Source organism: Oryx dammah, unplaced genomic scaffold (assembly GCF_014754425.2).
Source record: "Oryx dammah isolate SB20612 unplaced genomic scaffold, SCBI_Odam_1.1 HiC_scaffold_17, whole genome shotgun sequence".
Lineage (NCBI taxonomy): Eukaryota > Metazoa > Chordata > Mammalia > Artiodactyla > Bovidae > Oryx > Oryx dammah.
In genome coordinates, this window is record NW_024070201.1 from 33,294,326 (window position 1) to 33,315,965 (window position 21,640).

A 21,640-nucleotide genomic window follows, 5' to 3' on the forward strand; every position below is an offset into this window, starting at 1 on the left:
GAGAAGAAGTCATAAAAGAACAATTAGAAGAACACGTATGGGTTTTTTCCAGAACCTCAGAACCTCTGGGATACTATCAGCCTTCGACCTGCAAGTGCCCTCCAGTGTCGTCTGGTTTCAACCTCAGTGCAAGAACGTGGTCAGTCTCTGCTTGCTTACCTCCCCTGATGGGAAACTCACCATTTGTTTTTGGTTGAGCAGTGTCTGGTTACTTAAGGAAGTGGGGAGAATTGCTCGTGTGTGTGTGTGCAAAAGAGAGACACAGAAAGAGAGAGAAGGACACAGAGAGGGAAGAAACAAAAGGGGAGAGTGAGAAAGAGGCAGGGAAGGAACCTAGGTTTTCAGTATCCTGGTGGGACCCTTCCTGTAGGACAGTGGGACCATGAGCGCTGACTGGTTATTCTTTGGTTAAGCTGGGGAGATTTTATTTTGGCGGGGATGAAGCCTACTGTCCTGGTTCCAAGGTCCAAGGGTGCAGGGGTGAACTTGCACGGAATGAGATCATGTGAGCCAGCCTTCAAGAACCTAGACTTTGCCCTGGCTGACAAGATTGAAACCATTGCCTTCCAATGGTTTGGAAGAAAACAAGTTAGATCTACCTTTGGAAGCTAAATTAGAACACAAAGATCACAGAGAACTTACTTTTAAAAGCCTTTAGTGTTTGCTAAGCTGCCATTTCAGCAGGTGGTGGCCAGCCTCGTTTTAAGCAAACGTAGTGGAGCCTGGAGCTGTTGTGCGCAGGTCCCGCTTAGAGTGTTGCATGGACAGGTCTCAGTGATGGACGCCTCCAGGCACCTGTAGAGCCCTGCTCACCCACCTGAGATCTACAAGTGGACTTCGTAACAGGTAAGGGGTGTTAGAGACACTTGGGTACCAGTTAGGAATTAGGACATCGTTTGCTGCAAATGAGAATCTGCTTAGGTGGCCTGAACATGCCAAAGAAAAGTATTTCTTGCAAGCACTTCTAACAGAGTGGGTTCTGCCAAATACTGGGGATAGAGTTTCTTTTTAAAATGTTTAGAATTCAGTAGGAAGGCCCAAGGAAATTGGTATTAGCTTTGTGGTGTGTTTTAGAGAGGGAACAAATCGAAACTGACTGAGTTAGGAAAGCAGAGCATCTTAGTTTGCAGAATTTCAACCCCAGATATCAATTTATTTACCAGATTGCAAATCAAATGAAAGCCATCACAAAAAAATGGCAGAGAGAACGAGTTTGAATAGTGGCTGAAAGTATATTTTTTACAGGAAGTTGAAATAGAGTAATATAGAGGAGTGGAGAAAACACTGGTTTGGGATTCAGACTATTTGGGTTTGAATCATAGCTTAATACCTAAAGTTAATTTCTCTGGGCTTCGTTTTCCATATCTCTAAAATGGGGAAATTGGCACAACGTCAGGATTTTTGTGAGGCTTAATTGAGAAAACAGAGTGCCTGGCTCAAGAAGTTTTAGATCAATCTTCAAATTTTTAGGACATTGGAACATTTCTAATCTATGCTCAGCCGAAACAGATTTTTCATATGGTTCAAGCCATTGTTATTATATATTTGCTTTGAAATGAAAGGGTATGAACATGTACGTTGATTATTTATACACATACTTTTACTAAGTAGTAGTGTTGTTGCAAAGTTGTGTATACATCAAGTAATATTTAAAATGCATGAGGGGAATTTCCCACATAAAGGGATTCTCTTTGTGTAAAGCATAAAGGCTTTTCCAAAAGTAAATAAACATTGTTATGTCTTTTGTGCAAATCTGATCATTCATGTGTTGAGATCAGTTCTAGCAAGGTATTTGTGTTTAACTTCTTGCTCTCTGTGGGCTTATGAGAGAAAGATGTGCACAGAATGTGTGTGGACAAAAGCAGAATGAGTATTTGGACTCCTTAGTACCGTTTGTATTTTAATTATTCTTTGAGGTCAAAATACGACCTCCAGAATAACACTGAAAGCAATTAAGGTAGAATTTGACCAAAAGATATTTGATTTACAGAAAGCAGTTTCCATTTCAGCTATATGACCTTGGTCCAGGGTTGATCTCACCAACACCTTAGTTTCTCATCTGTGACTCTGGGTGGGACAGGGCAGAGGAAGAATGGACCAGATATTTAATGAGATTGGACTAAGTATCTGATGTTTCTTTCAGGCTTATAATTCTATTGCCTAAGGAAGGTCTATTGCTCATAAAACTTTCCAACTGTCAGACAGAATTAATATGTCTTCTCAAAGTACTAATTTACATCATGGGAGTGGTTGAGGTTATGAGAAATGGAGCTCTTTCTTTTCCTAGAAATATAAAGAAATGAGGTCACTCAGCATTCAGTGATGTTTTATGTTCATGTGGACATCTGATATTCAGCAGGAGGTTTCCTTGTTGAATGTGCCTTATTTGAGTCATTTAATTTAAGGATAAATTACCCTTACCCATAAGGGATAAATTCCTTACCCATAAGGAAACAGTCTATTTTAATGAATTCTTTTGGGAAAAGAAGTGATTTTATTAAATGATGATCATTCCAACTCATATATATATATATATATATATATATTTTTTTTTTTTTTTTTTACTGTGCCATGCAGCTTATGAGGGATCTTAGTTCCCCAACCAGGGATTGAACCTGAGCCCTATGAAGTGAGAGTCTGGAGTCCTAACCTAACTGGACCTAACCTAACTTGTCCAACTAGTTGCCCCAACTAGTTGGGAGTTGCCCCAACTCATGTTTTTAAAATCTGTGTTTTCATATACCAGGATTGCTTAAAGTGAAGTAAACCTTTTCAGTTCATAGACTGTGAGAGACTTCAGAGATTACCCAGCATAACCAATTCCCCAATTCCAATTGCAAGGTGTTTAAACTAGTGTGCAGTCACTGAATTGAGGTGAATCGGAAGGGCAGTGGTCCAGCATCTCAGCTCCTAGAATGGGATGGGAGTGGGGGCAATGTGAGCAACGGAATTGCCACCAGGGGGCAGCTGGGGGCAGAGTACAGCCAGGGTCCAGGCTGGTGGGCCGTTCATGAAAAGTGGGAACGCTGGAAAGTGTGACCTTCATTTCAAGGCAACAGCTCCCACTAAATGCAGACTTTTACAGGAATGAATTGTTGACACTTGCTGCCTCCTTGCAGAAGGATAAACGACTGGGGCTGCAGTAGGAATGTATGTACTCTATGTACCTGGGTTATAGGAGCCATGGCTGAACAGCCTTCCTGTGTCACAACAAAATAATTCAATTTTTTGTTTGAAGTGATATGTAGAGGCTAGTGTCTCCATCATGCTTGGCAAACATGCCATTATGTCCCATCAGAACAAACTGGGCAGTTTTTACAGTTTCTGCATCATACCCCAGCATGAGAAGTTACCACGGTTTTGCTCTACCCTGGAAGTGATTTGGAGCCCACTGCTCTAATATCTGGGCTTCTCAAGTGGCTCAGTGGGAAAGAACCCACCTGCCAATGCAGGAGATGCGGGTTCCATCCCTGGATCTGGAAGATCCCTTGGAAAAGGAAATGGCAACCCACTCCAGTATCTTGCCTGGAGAATCCCAGGGACAGAGAGGAGCCTGGTGGGCCACAGCCCATGGGGTCACAAAGAGTCAGACATGACAGAGCAATGGAGCACACACGAGCTGCTCCAGCATCTCTACCACTCTGGATCTGTGTTTATTATTTTTGTTTAGTCGCTAAGTCGTGTCTGACTGGTTTACAACTGGATGGACTGTGGCCCGCCAGGCTCCTCTGTCCATGGGATCCAGGGTTGTCTGTAAAAGGGGGCTAATTTTCTGATATAAGGGAGGTGAAACTGCCGAGTTCCTGTTGGAAATAAAAGCCTTAAGTGGTTCCTTTAGCGCTTGAACCGGATTGTTTCCTAGACCTGTGGGGCCCTTCTCTTTGAGTGAGTTCAGCCTCCAAGTCTTTGTCTTGGCCTTTGCATGCAAAGCCCTTTATCACCTGTGAAACTTCACCTGCCTGGTGTATCACTTTAGTAACTGTCTGTAACCTCCCTGTGCCTCCTTCTCTAATCTCTAAAACAGAATGAACAGTGGGGGTAAAGTGATAGTTGGGTCAGATCTTTGAAATCTCTGTTCCATCATTCTGGAATTTTGTAATCACCAGGATGTAAACTCCTCCAGGGCACAGACTTGGTTATGTGCATACCCAAATTCCCCCATCCCATTTTCCAGCACTTGGAACATAGTGTGCTCAATTAATCTGTGTTTAAATGGGCAAGAAGGAAGATTTATAGTAGATGTAATCTCTTGCTCTCATCCATCACCTAACATTATGATCCAGACTGTTCTTTGTGTGATTCCAAGAATATATCCTGCATTCTTTTATACCTTTGTGCCTTTGTGTAGGTGGTCCTTCTGCCTGGAAGCATGCCCCTGCCCTTGCCCCGGTATAGCTAGAAAACTCCTCTGCTAACCTTCTACCTTGGGTAGATACTGTCTGCTTCATGAAGTTCTTTCTGGATCAACCTCTCTCTCCTCTGGGATCACACTGCATTTGATACATGCCTCTATCAAAGTAGGTTTTCTTACTAAACTGTAGTCCTTAGATTGATTCTCTGCTCTCACTGCACTGCCACCTCAAGACTTGAAGCCAGGGTCACCTTTGATAAACATTCAAGAACTATTTTGAGAAATAAATGAATAGTGTTAGAGAAACTTTTCAGAACCGTTTCACAGTACCCAGTGTTACGGTATACTTAGAATCTGGGCATATTAAATACTTTTTGATTGATTTGTTAGATTACCAGGTACACCCCCAAGCTTTAGTTTCTTAGATATAGACAGAACTCCATTTTAAATGGCATAATCATACAGTCACATTTTGTTCCTCTGAAACATAACATCTACCAACAATAACACACACACACACACACACACACACACACACATTTTTCCCAGTCTAATTCCAGATGCTTAGAAGAGACTTGAACACATAGAAAATGCTCAATAACTATTTAAAAATGAATGGGAATGAAAGACACTGCTTTCACCGCCTGGTTTCTGGGACTTGTGGTCTCATTTTGCAGCCTCCGTGTGTTGCCTCACTCCACACTCTACCACCTGTAGCAGTCACGTTTCATTCCTGTTCTCACTACCACTGTTCCCACAGAGAACATCAGCGACCCATTACAAAACCTAATGGGATTCTCTCCATCTTCCTCCTGCCTGATTTCGTGACGGCATTTGGCATCACTTACCTTTCTGAAATGTGGTATAATTTATAGCATAAGTTTTAAAGCACAGAGACCCTGGTTTAAATTTGTGCTCCTCTTCCATTTGTTCCCTGTATGAACTTGGGCAAGTCAGGCACCTTTTAAAATCTCTCCCCCTCCTAACATGGAGCTTTTGATGTCTGTTTCTCGGGGTGGTTGGGAGGGTCGAATCGGATTTTGTGTGTGAAGCACTTAGCCTGGTGCCGGGCTTGTAGTAGTCATTCAACAAACTCTGGCTCCTTTCCTTTCTTGACTTCTGATTCATCCCGCATTTTTGGTTTTCTTCCAATCTACATCTCTGAATAAATCTTTGTAGAACTCTTCTTTTCCTTGCCCATCCCCTCTCATTCCACATTTTTCTCCCAGCCTGTTTCAGATTTTCTCCATCTCTTACCTGCAGTATTTGCCATGCATCCATGTAGTCGATACTCCAAAAATACAGACTGATTGAATGACAGTCTCTGAATTGGCCTCTGTGTGTCCCATCTTTTGCTTCTCCAGTATGTATTTCACACTGTCACCAGAAGTGATGTTCCTCAAACACAGGTCCATAATGTCACACTCCCCCCCCAAAAAACCCAGCAAAATCTGAATAGCATCCCTTTGTTTAAAGAATAGAACTAGGGACTTCCCTGGTGGCCCAGTGGTTGAGAATCTGCCTTGCAATGCAGGGGACGTGGATTCCGTCTCTGGTCGGGGAACTAGGATCCCACATGCCATGGGGCAGCTAAGCCCCCACTCCACAGCTAGAAAACCTGAACACCACAACTAAGACCTGACACAGCCAAATAAACAAATAAAATATTTTTAAAAAATAAAGACTAGAACTAAACTTTGAATACTCACCAATCTGACCCTCTTGTTTGTCTTGCCTTGCCTCCTCTATGTGTCCTTCCATAAGCCCTGACTTCTCTATTTTCCAAAACTCCCCGGGGGTTTTCTTTTCCTTCTTCTTCTTTTCAGTCCCCTTACTCAAACAGTTCCTTTACTCCAGAGTGCTCCATTCATCTTTTCTAGTGAAATTCATACTTTACGTCTTAAGTACTAATGCCTCCATGGAGCCTGCCTAGACCACCTTTTTCCCTCTCGTTAAAATTGATTTTCTGTTCGCACCTGTTTGCACTTATATTTTGCACTTCATTCATTCTGCCTTGCTAGGCTGTATGCTCCAATGCACACACTTTGTCCTTCTTAGCTTGCTGTCTCCCCAGGGCTTACCAAGGAACCTCATGTGGTTCTCTAGCTTAACAAGGACTCTTAAAATTAAACTGAATGGAAAATCAACAGAAGTAGTCATGTTTCCTAATACAGGTCTTATAACGGAGACTTAATTAGGTACAAAAAGGCCGACATTTATAACACGCTTACTATGTGCCAAGCACTATTCTAAGTGTCCTATGCTGTTCAGAGGCTCACCACAGCTGTAGGAGGGAGACATTGTTAATTATCTTGTTTTCTTTTTTTTTTTTAGATAGGAAACAGGGACACAGAGAAATTAAATAACTCACCCCCAATCTAATGGTAAGTGGGGGAAGGGCTTGGAAGAGCAGAGAGCAGCCATGTGAGCCTGTGCACGCGGTCACTAGTTTACAGCGCCTACAGTATGTGGGGACCCTTCTGAGGAAGGCAGCAGACCACTCAAAGCAGGCCAGCTGCCTCCCCTGGAATGGATGGGTGGAGGGACCGCAGAAAGTCTTTTCCAGCCCTGATGTCCTTGGAAGATTTAGAGGACAAGTGATGATGCCTGTCTGAAAAAACAGGGTCAGCCAAGTGTTGTGCAAAAGAGTCTGGTTTGACTCCTAAGTCTTTTGATGAGCAGTTAAACCAGGGAGGCTTATCTGGCGACAGTCCTCCTGGGGTGACGTCATTGCTCACCCTGACCCCCACGGAGGCTGGCGGAAGCACGCCGTCAACCTTGTGCATTTCCCAGGGCTGAGAGGCCTTGCCAGTGCACAGTCCTTGGGAACTGAAACGGGAAAAGTCCTGAAGCTCATTCTTTTCTTCAGAGGAGAAGCCAGAGGTGAGGCTGGTCCACCGTGGTTTTATTTAGGTTGTGTTTAGCCAACATCCTCCAGCCCCCTCCAACTACAGGGGTTGAATGTGGAAACTGCATTGATGGCTTCAGTAGGGAGCTCGTGCATGGGGCGATGAGGTAGGGATTAGAGGAAGGAACAGACTCAAGCCACCAGGGGACAGCTTGACGTTTACGGTCTCCAATTCCACCTGTCTCCCCAGTCCCTACTGCCAGCTCCTTGTCCCTCACCACCCTGGTCATTGGTCCCTGTATTTCTGTGTCACAGTGCAAGATACAAAAGCTTTCTGTGAGTTTCAGAGAGGTGTTTAGTATCCGGTAATCAGAATGGCTGGAGTCAGAAATGTATCAGTTCAGATGGACTTTGTTTTAGGCCTAAATGAATTGCTTTTATTTAAAAGAGAGAGAATCTGGGCTCCACAGATCCATGATGGTTGGGCCTTTACCAGAAAATTCTTCCTTGCCTCTGCCTCTAATCAGGTTCCATTTACCTTTGGAGCTGTGCAGAGAAAGCTGCCCTGTCACCATCTTTGAGCATCCACTGCAGCCCTTACCTGGCCTTCCTCTCGGGGAATGTTTATCATCTAACCTGAATCTCCCACCCTGAGTGCCGCACAAACTCATTGCCTCTGTTGTTTATTTATGTGATTTCTTAGTTTCAGCACGTAGGATCTTTAGTTGTGGCACGTGAATTCTTAGTTGTGGCGTCAGGGATCTAGTTCCCTGACCAGGGACTGAACCCAGGCCTCTGCAATGGAAGCACAGAGTCTTAGCCACTGGAGCCACAGGGAAAGTCCCAAACTCATTTTTGCTTGCTCGGTAACAGAAGGAGAGTTTCCGAGTCCCACCCAGCCGTGCTTCATTTTGTTTCTGAAGACAGTTTATTACACTGCTCTCACGGCCTCATCCACAGTTCTATCAGAATTTCCAGTTTCTCTGATGGCAGCAAGTTCCTCTTTGTGAACGCCCACTTCCTGCTTCTTTCTCCGCTCCATGGGAGCCTTTGGGTCTGGCTACTCTGATGCCATGCGGGAGAGAGATTCTGTGTCCTCTCCTTGAGGGTGGGGACTGACTGTCTTGTGGCAGCCGTGTTGGAGGGGACATACCTGTACGTGCTCTTGGGAGTTGCCTGCCCTTGGCATCCTTAGGGCTGGAGGGATACGGGTCCGTGGGGGCCTGCTCCTTCCATTTCCCACTCACCTGGATGTGCATCCGGGAGGAATCTAGCTTCATAGCTGCTATGTTTCAGTTATGTTCCCTCCTGGAAGTTTCCCACTCAATAATGGACTCTGGAGTTTGTGGATCTCCCAAAGTAATAAGACAGGTGCTGGGTGTCTTGTGTCTGCAGGAAAAGGGAGCCTGAACAGTTGAGAATAAACAACAGTTGCTTGGTAATATGAGCTCCTTTCATTAAAGTCTAGAGGCCTGGCTGTGAGCTGGGGGAAGGGAGGCCTGGGTGTTTGGGCACCACCTGTCTGGGGGGCCAGAGGTGAGGGCACCTCTGAGTCAGCTGAGAGCCAAATATGGGAGAGAAGTGATGAGGGGTGGGGTGGGGTGGGGGGAATTGGAGAAAAATGCAGTGACTGAAGCTCTTTAGTCCTGACCCCCTGACACCAGCTCCTCTGAGAAACTGTTTTTCAAAACTTTGCATTTCCATTTCCTCAGTTGTAAAATAACAGTTGGAACTGAATGGTTTCATGTCGTTTAGTGATATAGCCAACTAAGATCAGGGCTGGTAAAATTATGTTGCTTGCAAGGGACCTGATGTCCAGAGCTGATGCATTTGATGAGATTTGGGTGGCCTCTAACTAGCTTCAGATGACCCTGGCTCAAGTTCGGGCTTTGTCATGGATCAATTATTGTGTTTTTATCTGCGACCTTGGATATCTTTCTGTGTCTCACTTCAATAAATTACAAAATGAAGGTAATAACATCTGCTAGGGTCACTGGAAGATAAAATATTATGTATGAAAGCTCTTTATGAAAGTGTAAAGTTTACTCTACAAACAGAACACGCAGGACACTGGACAGAATCCAAAGAAGGACAAACTTCACTCTTCCCTCAATGTGCATAGAGTTTTCACTGTAATGACGACTGGTAGCTGGAGGGCATTTCAATTTCAAACTAATGTCCCATTTATCATCTTACTTGATAGGGACAAGTAAACAGCTGAAGGTGGTGGAATGAGGAATGTGGTTTTTTTAAAAATAATTTTTTTTAATTGAAAAAGAGTTGATTTGGGGGCTTCCCAGGTGTTGATAGTGGTAAAGAACCCGCCTGCCAATGCAGGAGACGTAAGAAACACGGGTTCCATCTCTGGGTCGGGAAGATCCCCTGGAGGAGGGCACGGCAGCCCACTGGTCCAGTATTCTTGCGTGGAGAATCCCATGGACAGAGGCGCTTGGAGGGCTGCCGTCCATAGGGTCGCACAGAGTCGGATGTGACTGAAGCGACTTAGCACACAGAGTTGGTTTACCATGTTGTGTTAGTTTCTGGTGGATGTGCTTTGAGAAAGGTTTATTTTTTTTAATTTTTATGTTTTAGATGTGGCCCATTTTTAAAGTCTTTATTGACTTCGTTACAATATTGCTTCTGTTGTATGTTTCGGTAGTTTTGGCCACAAGGCATGTGAGATCCTAGCTCCCTGACCAGGGATCGAACCCTCATCTCCAGCATTGGAAGGCGAAGGCTTAACTATTGGACCTAAAAAAATATGGTTTTATGGGGTGACAAGTACTCTCTTTTCTTGAAGCCAAGAGTGCAGGTGGAGGTGAGCCAGGGCAGTGGCCGGGGGCTTCACCTATCTGCTTTCCAGCCAAGTGAAACACTCACAGATTGAGTGTGGAGGAGGTTTTCCCTCAGGCCGGAGGAGACGTAAATGATCATTCTCCAGGACTGCTGGGCACAAGGCTTAAATTAAATCTCACAGGAGTTTAGATTTTAGATCCAGAATCTCTCGTGGGTGGAAAAGTGGCTGAGGTGTGTGGGAAGAGGAAATTGCTGAGTTTTCTTCCTTTTAAGAGGCGTATGTTTAAATTCAGAGGGCTCACGGTCAGCGTCAAAGGGGGCTGCCCTTCTTGGTGAATTTCCCTTTCCCCCAAGTACCCATGGGATCTTTGGGCACCTGTCTGTGGATCCTCCTGTTTTGTTTTGTCTTGTTTTGTTTTGTGGCTCCCTGGTGAATGGTAGTGACTTACCTTCCTGTTGCCCGCTAAACCCCCAAGACCCGGCTCTCTGACTTCAACAGCCCCTCAACAAGCAGGTTCCTTGAACCGAGAAGTTATCAGATCCCCGGCAGAGCGCTCATCCTTGGAGGAAATCCAAGGCAGTGAGCAACTCTGTGGCTTAGTTCCGGAGCCTGAAGAGTGGAGTGGCAGCCCGGCCTCCTTGGCATTCCCAGAGCCGGATGCAGTGTCCGGCTGCTCGCCCGGCCTGACACCTGATGGCAAGGGGTTTCTCCTTTCCGTGACACATCCAGGAGTGAAAATAGAGTGATACTGAGCCCCCTTGAGAGAGCCAGTGACCGGATGTGGAAAAGAGTCAGAAACAAGACAGGCCACTCTTCCAGGAAGACGTTTATGGGTGGTCTGGCTCTGGCCAGGAATTGGAAAAGACCCTGATGCTGGAAAAGATTGAAGGCAGGAGGAGAAGGGAACAACAGATGAGATGGTTGGATGGCATCGTCGACTGAATGAACATGAACTTGAGCCAACTCCAGGAGACAGTGGACAGAGAAACCCGGCATGCTGCAGTCCACGGGGCCGCAAAGAGTTGGACACAATTTAGCGACTGAACAACTGGCTCTAGTTTTTTGGGCTATGGTCTGTCTCGCCCCGAGCGAAATGTACTTCCCCCAGCTCCCTGGCCTTGGGGAGGCTGTGCAGTGTCAGGATGCCTGGAACCATGCCCCCTCCCCAGATGTCACTGCAGGGCACGGTGGACCCAGGGCCAGCTGTCACACGAACTGAAGGGGTGTGTTTTCTCACAGAGCCCTGGTAGTCTTTAGGAATGTGGTTTCCCCTCAGCTTTGGGACATTTGTGACATGCTCTTGTGACCATCCTGGCACAGAAACAAGGCATTGGTTCCCTCCAGGACTCACAGAAAGGGCAGAGAGGACAAGGTGAACCGCATCTTGGACTTCAAGGTGCATTATTTGTGTTCCTCCTGGTCTGTCTGAAAGCTCTCATCTCTACTTGGGGCTTCCCTGGTGGCTCAGGGAAGTAAAGAATGGTAAAGAATCCGCCTGCCAGTCCAGGAGATGTGGGTTCGATCCCTGGGTTGGGAAGATCCCCTGGAGGAGGAAATGGCAACCCACTCCAGTATTCTTGCCTGGGAAGTCCCATGGACAGAGGAGCCTAGTGGGCTACAGTCCATGGGGTCGCACAGAGTCAGACATGACTAAGTAACTAAGCACACACATACACACATCTCTACTTTGGTTCTTACATGTAAGACTTACTGGAGAGGCATATGGGCTGGCCTGGGAGGGAGGGTGGCTATTAACTTCTTTGCTATAGGAGCTGGGCTCTTTAGACTCAATCTTGACAGAGGATTCCTCAGTGAGGTGGATCAGTTCTAGGGCCAGTCTCTTAGGGTGGAACCTGGGTCTAGAGAGTGAGGGGTTCAGCATAGCTTGGGAACTACAGGACTGACCCAGACTTTCTAGGTTCCATGACCTGGGGACATACAGATGTTTTGTGACCCAGACCATGCAAGTGGAAGCAGAATTGACCCAGCCCCCAGAAATGTAAAGGGAGTACCCTCAATTCCCCGGGACACCCTTTGCTTCACGCTCACCTTCCTCTAATTTTATTCTGTGCATGGAATGGGGCTCTGATATGGAGGGGGTCACTCAAGATGTAGAGACCACCCCCCTTTTCCTGACTGGTCCCGTTGTGCTCTGTGTCTCTCAGGTCCTGTTGTCTGTCCTTCTTCCGTACGTCATGAGTGCTGTTTTCGGCTTATTCCACAGAGCTGTCCTCTCTTCTCAGCTTGTCATTTTGGAAGCAGCCTCTAGGAACCTTACTGACCTCCCCTCTGACTTTGTCCGGGCTTCCTGTGCCCCCGCCTGTACCCCAAGTGATTCAAAGAAAGCACCTTTCTCAGCAGAGGAGATCCTGCCCGAAGAATCTCCTAGTTTCCCCGCCTCAACCCTGTATGCTTGGGTGGCCCTGGCGATTATGGCCTGAATTCCTTGGGTTCTCCCCCACCCCCACACCGCCCCGCTCCCCCTCCTAGAAAAAGCTAGGAGTTAACAGTAATGAGAGCTGCCCGGCCAATCGTCGCTTTGAGAAAGTTTGGGCCGTGATCCTGTTTCATTAGGCTGATTGGAGCAGCCGGGACTCGAAGGTAGAGTCCCTCCCCAGGGATCCCGGGTACTGTTACACTAGCTGTCGCCGCCTGTGCACGCCCCTTCTGGACAGACGTGACCCCCGCCCCCTTGCCCGCTCCTCGCCCCCTGCTCCTCCTCTTTTGTTTTTATCCAGCGTCTGCTTCCTCTCTCTCTCTCTCTCCCCGTCTTCCTCCTCCCTCTGCCCCTTCCTCCCGCTCTCTGCCTCCCTGCAGCGCCAAGCCGGCTCCCCAGCCTAGTCTGCCGAACGCAAACCACTGAGAGTTTGCCGAGCCTCCCCTGGGGGCGCGGGCCGCCGAGTCCCGCTCGGGCACGGTCGCCAGCCGGCGAGGGAGCGCCGCCGAAGGAAAACAAGAGGGCGCGCGAGGGGAACCCCGGAGAGGGCGGCCGGGCGGCGGCGGGCCGCCGAGTTCGAATCCAGGCGGCCGCGCCGCCAGCCCCCGCGCCCCCTCCGCCCGCGCGGCGCTCCGGGGGACGAGCTGGGTCTGCTCGCGGCTCGAGCGGCGAGCGTTTCCTAACGTGAGAGGCCGGGCGCCGCGGGCGAGGGCAGGGGAGCCGGGCCGGCGGGCGACGAGGCGCCGGGGCAGCGCGGAGGCAGCGGGTCCCATGCCGGCAGCCAACATGATGGAGAGTCTGCAGCCGCCCGCCCTGCAGGTGCCCGAGCCGCGGGGCGCGCCCGAGGGCAGCCCGGTCTGGTCCAGCTCGTCGACCCCCACGCTTCGCCGCCGGCGCTTCAAGATGCGCCGCACCAAGAACGTGCAGGAGCCGAGCCTGGAGGCCGGGCTGAGCGGGGACCTGCCCGGCGTCTTGGCGCCCGGCAAGGAGTTCCTGCAGCTGCCATCCATCGAGATCACGCCCTCCAGCGACGAGGACACCCCGTGGTCCAACTGCTCCACGCCCAGCGCTTCCCCGCGCCGCAAACGCTTCCTCCTGCGCAAGTGGCTGCGGGTGAGGGAGCGGAAGGAGGGCAGCGAAAGCAGGTACGTGCCGTCCCGTCCCGCCTTCTTCCCCGTTCCTCCTCCGGCCTCCCCAGAGCCTCCGGGGCGGGGGCAAGGGGGGGGGGCGGTCCCAGGGCACCCGGGAAACTTCGCGGAGGATTACAGGAGCCCTTCTCCCGAGTGGACGGCTTGCCCACGTGTGACCCGTCTTCCCAGCCCAGGTGGGGCCCGGTGAGTGTACAGTACACGTGTACACGGGGCTTCACGCTGCGTTCCCACCCATCGGATCCTCACAGCGACACGAGTAGAAAAACCATAGCAGCTAGTGTTTACTGAACCCTTAGCAAGCTCGGGTCAGTAGGATGCGCCCTGCACCGTCTATCTCCACATTTAATCCTCACAGAAGCTTTTTGTGGTAGGTACCTCTCAGTCCCACTGATGGAGATCGTAGAAGGCAAGAGAAATGAAGTGGTTCCTCCACTCAGACTTCAGTCTCTAAGCTCCGTTTTAATGTTGATTATTTAATTTTTGGCCACCCCAGGTTGTCTTTCCTGGCCCCCCACGTGTAGAGGAGGTGTATTCACATTGAGTGAGTCAGGTTTCCTACCACAGAGAATCTTTAGACAGCTAGGCCCGGTTCACACCATTGTAGTTTGTGCCAGCTACTTTTTGCCTGAGAATTTGTCTAAGAGACAGGTAGGGCAGCTCCACACAGCCTTGGAGGAAGAAGGGAGTTAGGTTTAAGGCAAGCCAGTTGCCTGGTGGAGGGGACAGGGGGCTGTCCTTACTGGCTCATTGAGATCTTGTACCTACTCATTTACTCTCAGACCCTGTATCTTAACAATGGTCTGTGCCTTTGTGTGAGGCAGCTGAGCGATTGGCGACCTTTTCCTGGACACCTCCTCCCAGTCTGTTCAATTCCATTCATCTCAGCTCAACAAGTATTGATTGAATGTTCTTGTGAGTTGTCTGATACTAGCTGAGGGTGCTGTGGCCGGGAGGCAGGAGGTGGGGGTGGGGTGGGTAGAGTGCGGGGATGCGGTAGTTAAGGAGGAGGATGGGAGGCCACTAGGATAAGAAATTAAGGCCTGTGAGTCTCCCTGGGATTGAGGAGATGGAATCTTTACAAGTCTATGTGTGTCATGTGGTGGAGGCTTCCCAGGTGGTGCAGTGGTGAGGACTCCGCCAGTTAGTGCAGGAGATGCAGGAGAGAAGGGTTCAGTCCCTGCATCAGGAGGATCCCCTGGAGGGGGAAATGGCAACCCACTCCAGTATTCTTGCCTGAAAAATCCCTTGGACAGAGGAGCCTGGTGGACCACTGTCTGTGGGGTCTCAGATAGTCAGACAAGACTTAGCAACAGAGCATGCACACGTGGCACGTGGTACTGACTGTACAGCAAAGAGGAGGAAGGCTCCGGGAAGGAAGAGGCTCAAACCATGACACGCACAGACAGGTAGTAGAAAACAGCAGGAAGAGTATGATATCGGGGACATGAGATCAGGAAAGGGAAACAGTACCTACAAACATGAGAACAGGATGAGGTGTGTCTTCGAGAGGACGCTGAGAAATTGAGCCGGGTTATGTGGACGATGAGCGTTCTCAGCCTGCCAGGCTCTCTTTCTCTTTTTGGTTGTAATGACTGGATGTGGTTATCTCTGCAGGCGAAGATGTAAAGCTTTGTTCTGGGGCTTTTCGGGAACCTGAGGATAACAGTTCTTTCTGTACTTGTCCATCATCCTGCTGCCTTTCCCAGAGAGTGGAGGGAAATGGGACAAACTTGGTGGGAGCTAATTTTTAAATTTTTTATTTTTAAAAGGATTAAGGCTGTACTTTAAAAAATTGTAATTTTATTTATTTGTTTATTTATTTTTGGCTGTGCTGGATCTTCATTGGTGTGTGGGCTTTTGTCTAGCTGCAGCGAGCGGGGGCCTACTCTCTAGATGTGGTGTGTGGGTTTCTCATTGCAGAGCACAGGCTCTAGGGCGTGTAGACTTCAGTAGTTGCGATTCCCAGGCTCCAGAGCATGGCTCAGTAGTTGTGGCACATGGGCTTAGTTGCTCCACGGCATTTGGGACCTTCCCAGATCAGGGATCAAACCAGTACCTCCTACATTTGCAGGTGGATTCTCTGTCGCTGAGCCACCAGGGAAGCCTGATGGGAGCTAATCTTGAACTAAAATAGTTCATCCTGGTTTGTCAGCTTCCCCTCAAATGTGAGAGACCCTAAAAGACCCTGAGATTTGACCCTGAGATTCTGTCATGTATACTGAGGAGTCTTACATTGGTAGTCAGGGTGGGGATAGGGTGGATTTGGTTATTTTAGGAAGATGTAGTGTCTTGGTTTTGAGATGTCTCTCTTGGTTTTGAGTTCTCTGAAGGTGCAGTACAGGGAATTTCCTGGCAGTCCAGCAATTTCACTGCAGAGGGCACAGGTTTGATCCCTGGTCAGGGAACTAAGATCCTCTAAGCCTGCCCCCGTCCTCCAAAAAAAAAGGTTCAGTGGAATCTTCATTTTTGTTGGAGCAGGGGACAAACTTTTATTTATTTATTTTTTAAAGTATTCATATTTCTTTATTTATTTGAATGCAGCGAGCGACCTCACTTTCACTTTTCACTTTCATGCTTTGGAGAAAGAAATGGCAACCCACTCCAGTGTTCTTGCCTGGAGAATCCCAGGGACGGTGGAGCCTGGTGGGCTGTCGTCTATGGGGTCGCACAGAGTCGGACACGACTGAAGCGACTTAGCAGCAGCAGCAGCAGCAGGTCTTGGCTTTGGCAAGCGGGATCCTTGATCTTTGCTGTGAGATGCTGGGTCTTAGTTGCAGCATCCCAACTCTTGTTGTGTCACAAGATCCAGTTCTGGGGTCCAGTTCCCCAACCAGGGTTTGAACCCCTGACCCCTTCATCCGAAGCATGGAGTCTTCTCCACTGGATCACTGGGGAAGTCCCAGGGAATATACTTTTAAATCAGGAGGGGTTTTCACCTTCTAGGAATAGTTTAAAAACTGGCAGTTGTTTTCTGTGGTGACTTATTGGGTTAGAAGAATGTTGGTTTATATGTAGAAAAAGGCAATCTCTGGATTCAAACCTAGATTTGTCAGACTCCAGTCTCTACTCTTAACTGCTGTGGAACTGCCTCCTGTTGGAATCTGTCTCAATTGTGGCTAAAACAAAAGCCCGTCTGTTTTAGGCCTTAAAAATAGAAGGTTTCTGGGAAAGAAAAGAAGCAGTCAAGTGAATGAGTGATTGTAGATGGCCAGGATGGTTCCCTGAGAAGGAATTGGCATTTAGAGGCAATAGGGCCCAAAGAGCATTGGATCTCATACCAGGAGAAAGGGAAGTGTTCGTCGCTCAGTCGTGTCTGACTCTTGGTGACCCCATGGACTGTAGCCCGTCAGGCTCCTCTGTCCTTGGGGTTCTCCTGGCAAGAATACTGAAGTAGGATGCCTTTCCCTTCTCCAGGGAATCTTCCCAACCCAGCTCAAGGCCAAGTCTCCCACATTGCAGGCAGAAACTTTACCATCTGAGCCACCAGGGAAGCCCCATGTCAGGAGACCTGGGTTTAAATTTAAGTCCTGTCATTTGTTAGCTGGGGAACCTTGCACAATTCCTTTCATCTTTACTACCTGTAGATTGATGGCAGGTCTCAAGAGTGATATGTGGGGACATGTTTTGTAAACATCCCTTTGCTGTGCAAGGGGGAAGGAGTGTTGTCCTCTTCCTGTGAGTGGCTCACATAGGGGGGATGTGTGCTGCAGAGTATAGGTTACGTACCCACGTGTCCTGGAGCAGCAACCCGGGGCTGCTCACACATTACAGGATTTGGAGATGCTGATGGGGAAGTGACGCAGCTCTGGCTCAGATAAGGGGATGAGCACAGCATGCCTTGTAGGGCGTCTTTCCTCGTCGTGATCCTCACCCCAGGTCTACCTCTCCACACCAAAGAAAAGACCCTTCGCAGGCCTTCGATGCCATTCTATCCCATATGGTAGAGGGCACGAGGCTGAGAGGGCCTCAACTTGTGGATTTTTTTTTTTTTTTTTTGCTACACTGGGTCTTTGCTGTGGCATCTGGACTTCTCTAGTTGCAGCACGCAGGCTCCAGAGCGTGTGGGCTTAGTTCCCTTGCAGTATGCAGGATCTTTGTTCCCCGACCAGGGGTTGAACCCATGTCCCCTGCTTTGGAAGGCAGATTCTTAACCACTGGACCACCAGGGAAGTCCCAGCTTGTGGGTTTTAACTGCACAAAGATAAAAATATAATCAGGAGACCTCTTTTCTTTGGGAAGATAGGAGTAGAGAAAATGATGAAGTTAGCAAGGACCTTGGAGTACTCCGAGTCTAATTTTTTCTGGTTCATCTTTGTATTTTCACCGTCTAGCACTGTCTTGGCCTTTTGTTATGATCAATAGATGTTCATTGATGGATAAATTAATAACGAGTGAATGAATGATTACTTTTACTCTACTCTTTATAATGAAAGTATCCTTATTCATGAGTCAGGGAAAATATCCTACAGGAGATGAGTCCAGAACTGAGTTTTTTACTGTATGATGGTTTTATTGAGACATAATCTTCCCAGGTATCCTAGTGGTGAAGAACCTGGCTGCCAGTGCAAGACATAAGAGACACTGGTTTGATCCCTAGGTGGAGAAGATCCCCTGGAGGAGGGCATGGCAACACACTCTAGTACTCTTGCCTGGAGAATCCCATAGACAGAGGAGCCTGGGGGCTATAGTCCATGTGGTTGCAGAGTCAGACCCAACTGAAGTGACTTGGTACACATATAATCTACATGCCATACAATTCAGTCAACTTTAAAGTACACAATTCAGTATATATTTTAGTATATTTACAAATATGTGCAGTGATCACCCCAATTTTAGAACATTTTCATGACCTTGAAAAGAAATCCATACCCGTTATATATCACCTTCAGTCCCCTTGTCCTCCATCCTCTCCCCTCCAGACTAGGCCATCACAAGTCTTTTCTATGCGGAGCTGAGTTTTGAATGGGAACCAGATGCCTCTTAGTGAAGACAATTTGGATGTGTTGGCTTGAAGATGGGGATGGTCTTAATGAGGGATGTGGGAAAATGAGGGTAGTGATGTGATGGGCTGACAGACTATGATGTGTGCTGAAGAGTTTGAATTTCAATTAATCAGTCAGTCAACAAAGATGTATTGAGATCCTATGGACAGTGTGCTTTGTCTGCAGAGAGGATTCAACTCAATGGGGAGCCATTGTAGGTTCTGGAACCTGGGAGAGACGTGTGCAGAGTGGTATCGGAGGCAGTGAATTCTTGCTGTTCTGTGTGAACCGAGTGTGAGGTGGAGGCTGGAGCCTTGCACAACTCTTCCAGCAGTTACTGTTACAGCTGGGGATTCTCATCTTGGCCACTGTTTGACATAAGGTGGCACAGGTTTTTGCTGGCCATGTTGCCCTCTGAGCTCTGTGAATAATGAAGTCTGAAGGTGATGGGGAAGGCTCTTAGAACTAGTACCCACGTGTCTCCCCAGATCCTTTCACCATAACTGGTTGTGGTGATTGTTTAAAACCCAAACTGAGAGATTTCCCTGGTGGCCAAGTGGATAAGAATCCACCTGCCAACGAAGGGGACACAGGTTTGATCCCTGGTCCGGGAAGGTCCCACGTGCCCCAGAACAACTCAGCCCATGCACCACAACTACCGAGCCTGCGCTGAAGAGTCCAGGGCCCACAATAAACAGTAACCCCCGCTCGCGGCAACTCGAGAAAGCCCAAGAGCAGCAAAGAAGACCCAGCACAGTTAACAAATTAAATAAATTAAATTTTAACAAAACCCAACACCCAAATTGAGCACCAGAGTCCCTCTCACCTGCTGGAATACAGCAAGAGGTCAGAATTGGACAGAGATACAACTTTTCTGACAGCATCCTGATGTCATTCTGCATAGGAGGGTGGGAGAGTGCCAAGGAGCGGGTGAGTAGGTGGGGCTGGCTGACTTCGGGCTATCTTTCTGGGGGACACAGAGCGTCTCTCTGTCTCCCCAGGACATCCTCCTTAGTCCTACCTCTTGCACCGCTTTCCCTTGGCATTTCTGTCTCCTCTTCTCTGTGACGTAGCGACCCTGTCGTGTCTTCTTCCTGACTGCACATCTCATCTCAGCTGGTACCTCTCACTGACGCTGCAGGCCTGGCGGGCCTGGTTATCTGTCTGGTGCCAACCTAGCTGACATGCGTGTTTGCAGGTAGAGATTACCCATCACTAGTGTATTTATTAATGTATCTGTTTTAAAACATTCATTTATTTATTTGGCTCCGTCGGGTCTTAGTTGTGGCGTGTGGACTCTTTGTTGCACCTGGGCCCCCTGCATTGTGAGTGTGGAGTCCCGGCCACTGGACCACCTGGGAACTCCCTCCTTGGTTTATCTTGAGTCTTCATCCCCTTCCCCTGACCTTCAGAGGGAGTCTTGCTTCCAGTTTCAGCTCAGTTTCTAGGGAGCAATCTGATGAGTGTATCCAGATGCCACACCCATCACCTCAGTGAGGACCCCGCCATATGGGAGAAGCACAGAGTGTGAGAAGGAGTGAATTCATGTCTCTTCACACAGAGCATCAAAGAGGAGACCTGTGATTTGTCAGCAGATAAAGTAATTGGTGCTGGATAAGGTTAAACTAAACCTCACCCAGACCCTTAATTCCTTGAAGGCGGGGACTGCATCTTACTCTCTGCTAAGTGCCTTAAATTTGCATTTAATCCTCCCAACAAAGCCCCAGGTGGGTTATACAGCCAAGGAACCTGAAGTTCAGAGATTCGTTTGCTCTGGTCACACAGAAGCAGGGGTGAGATCTGATTCATGTTCTTTTAATTCCTGAGACCTGCGCTATTCGCAGCTACACAGCACTATCTCCCCAGGGCCTGGGAATGGTTGGCCCTTGTGTATTTGAGATCCCATCCACGTGGAGGGGGTCTTCCCTGGTGGCTCGATAGTAAAGAATCCACCTGCAGAGCAAGAGATGCAGGACACATGTGTTCAGTCCCTGAGTCGGAAATATCCCCTGGAGGAGAGCATGGCAACCCACTCCAGTATTCCTGCCTGTGGACAGAGGAGCCTGGAGGGCTATGGCCCTGGGGTCACAAAGACTCGATGCGACTGAAGCAACTTAGCACGCACACACGCACGCACGTCACATGGAGGGGGAGGTGGGAAGGAGGTTTGAAGGATGGATAGGATGCTGAGATGTGTGTAGGGGCCAGGGGTTGGGCGTCAGCATGGGGTTATATGAGGGTGGTGCTACCCGGTATAGGTGAACTGCTCCGTGAGAAACAGCCAGCCTTGGGCTGTAGATGTGGTTTCCGGATTCAGACAATTTGCGGAAACTGAGAAGGTAGATCTAAGCCCTGTGGGTTGATTCACACTGGCCAGTTTCCTCCGTGGCAGTTGATATCTTGACAGTTTCCGTGGTGGTTATACACTCAGGGGGTGCCAGTGCCATATAAGGGGAGAGACTGGGATTTCCATGGGGTAGATTAACAGGTGATAATTCTGCCTGGCTTGGTTAGTCTCTCCCAGCAGCACCAGTTGCTATGCTGGTCACTGATCATTGCTTCTAGGGTAACTCTGGAGTTTTCCTTAAGGCACTCGAAGGGCAGAGGTGCCAGTGGGGAATTTCCTTCCTGACTCCAATGAGTGAGCCACTAGGCCCTGAAGCAGGTGTTCAGATACAGAGCCAAGCTGGTCCGAGAGCCTGGGGAGGTGATTGCAGGCTTGCTGTATGTATCAGAGCTTTACGATGTCTGCAGGCTTTTCCTGGAGCCGCTGGCCTCTTGGGGTGCTTCCCTCTGAAGCCCAGATTGGTGTGGTGACTTGCCAAGGGGCAGTTGGTACCTCGTGTGAAGAGAGATGCTTTTCAGCATGGGAGGAGGTTAATGAACCCTTGTCCTGTGACTTTGGAGCCTGAGGAACCTTTTTTCTCTCAGAGGAGATGGTGAGGGTTCTCACGGATGAAGGACACAGGGTGGAAAATGGAATGTGGAAGGCAGGATGGGAAAGGCTTCAAGCTGGTGCACAGAGATGTCAGGCCTGGCCCACCCCCACCCCTACCTCGTGCCACTTGGACACA

General features: G+C 48.5%; 1 protein-coding gene across 1 annotated transcript in view; it reads left to right on the forward strand.

The window, feature by feature from the left end:
- The first annotated feature begins 13,204 nt into the window (after nt 1–13,204).
- Nucleotides 13,205–21,640, forward strand: part of GRAMD1B (GRAM domain containing 1B) — a 186,336-nt gene continuing 177,900 nt past the window's right edge. Inside the window, exon 1 of the mRNA XM_040258245.1 lies at nt 13,205–13,578. Coding sequence (XP_040114179.1) covers nt 13,205–13,578 — 374 coding nt within the window. The remainder of the gene's footprint in view (nt 13,579–21,640) is intronic.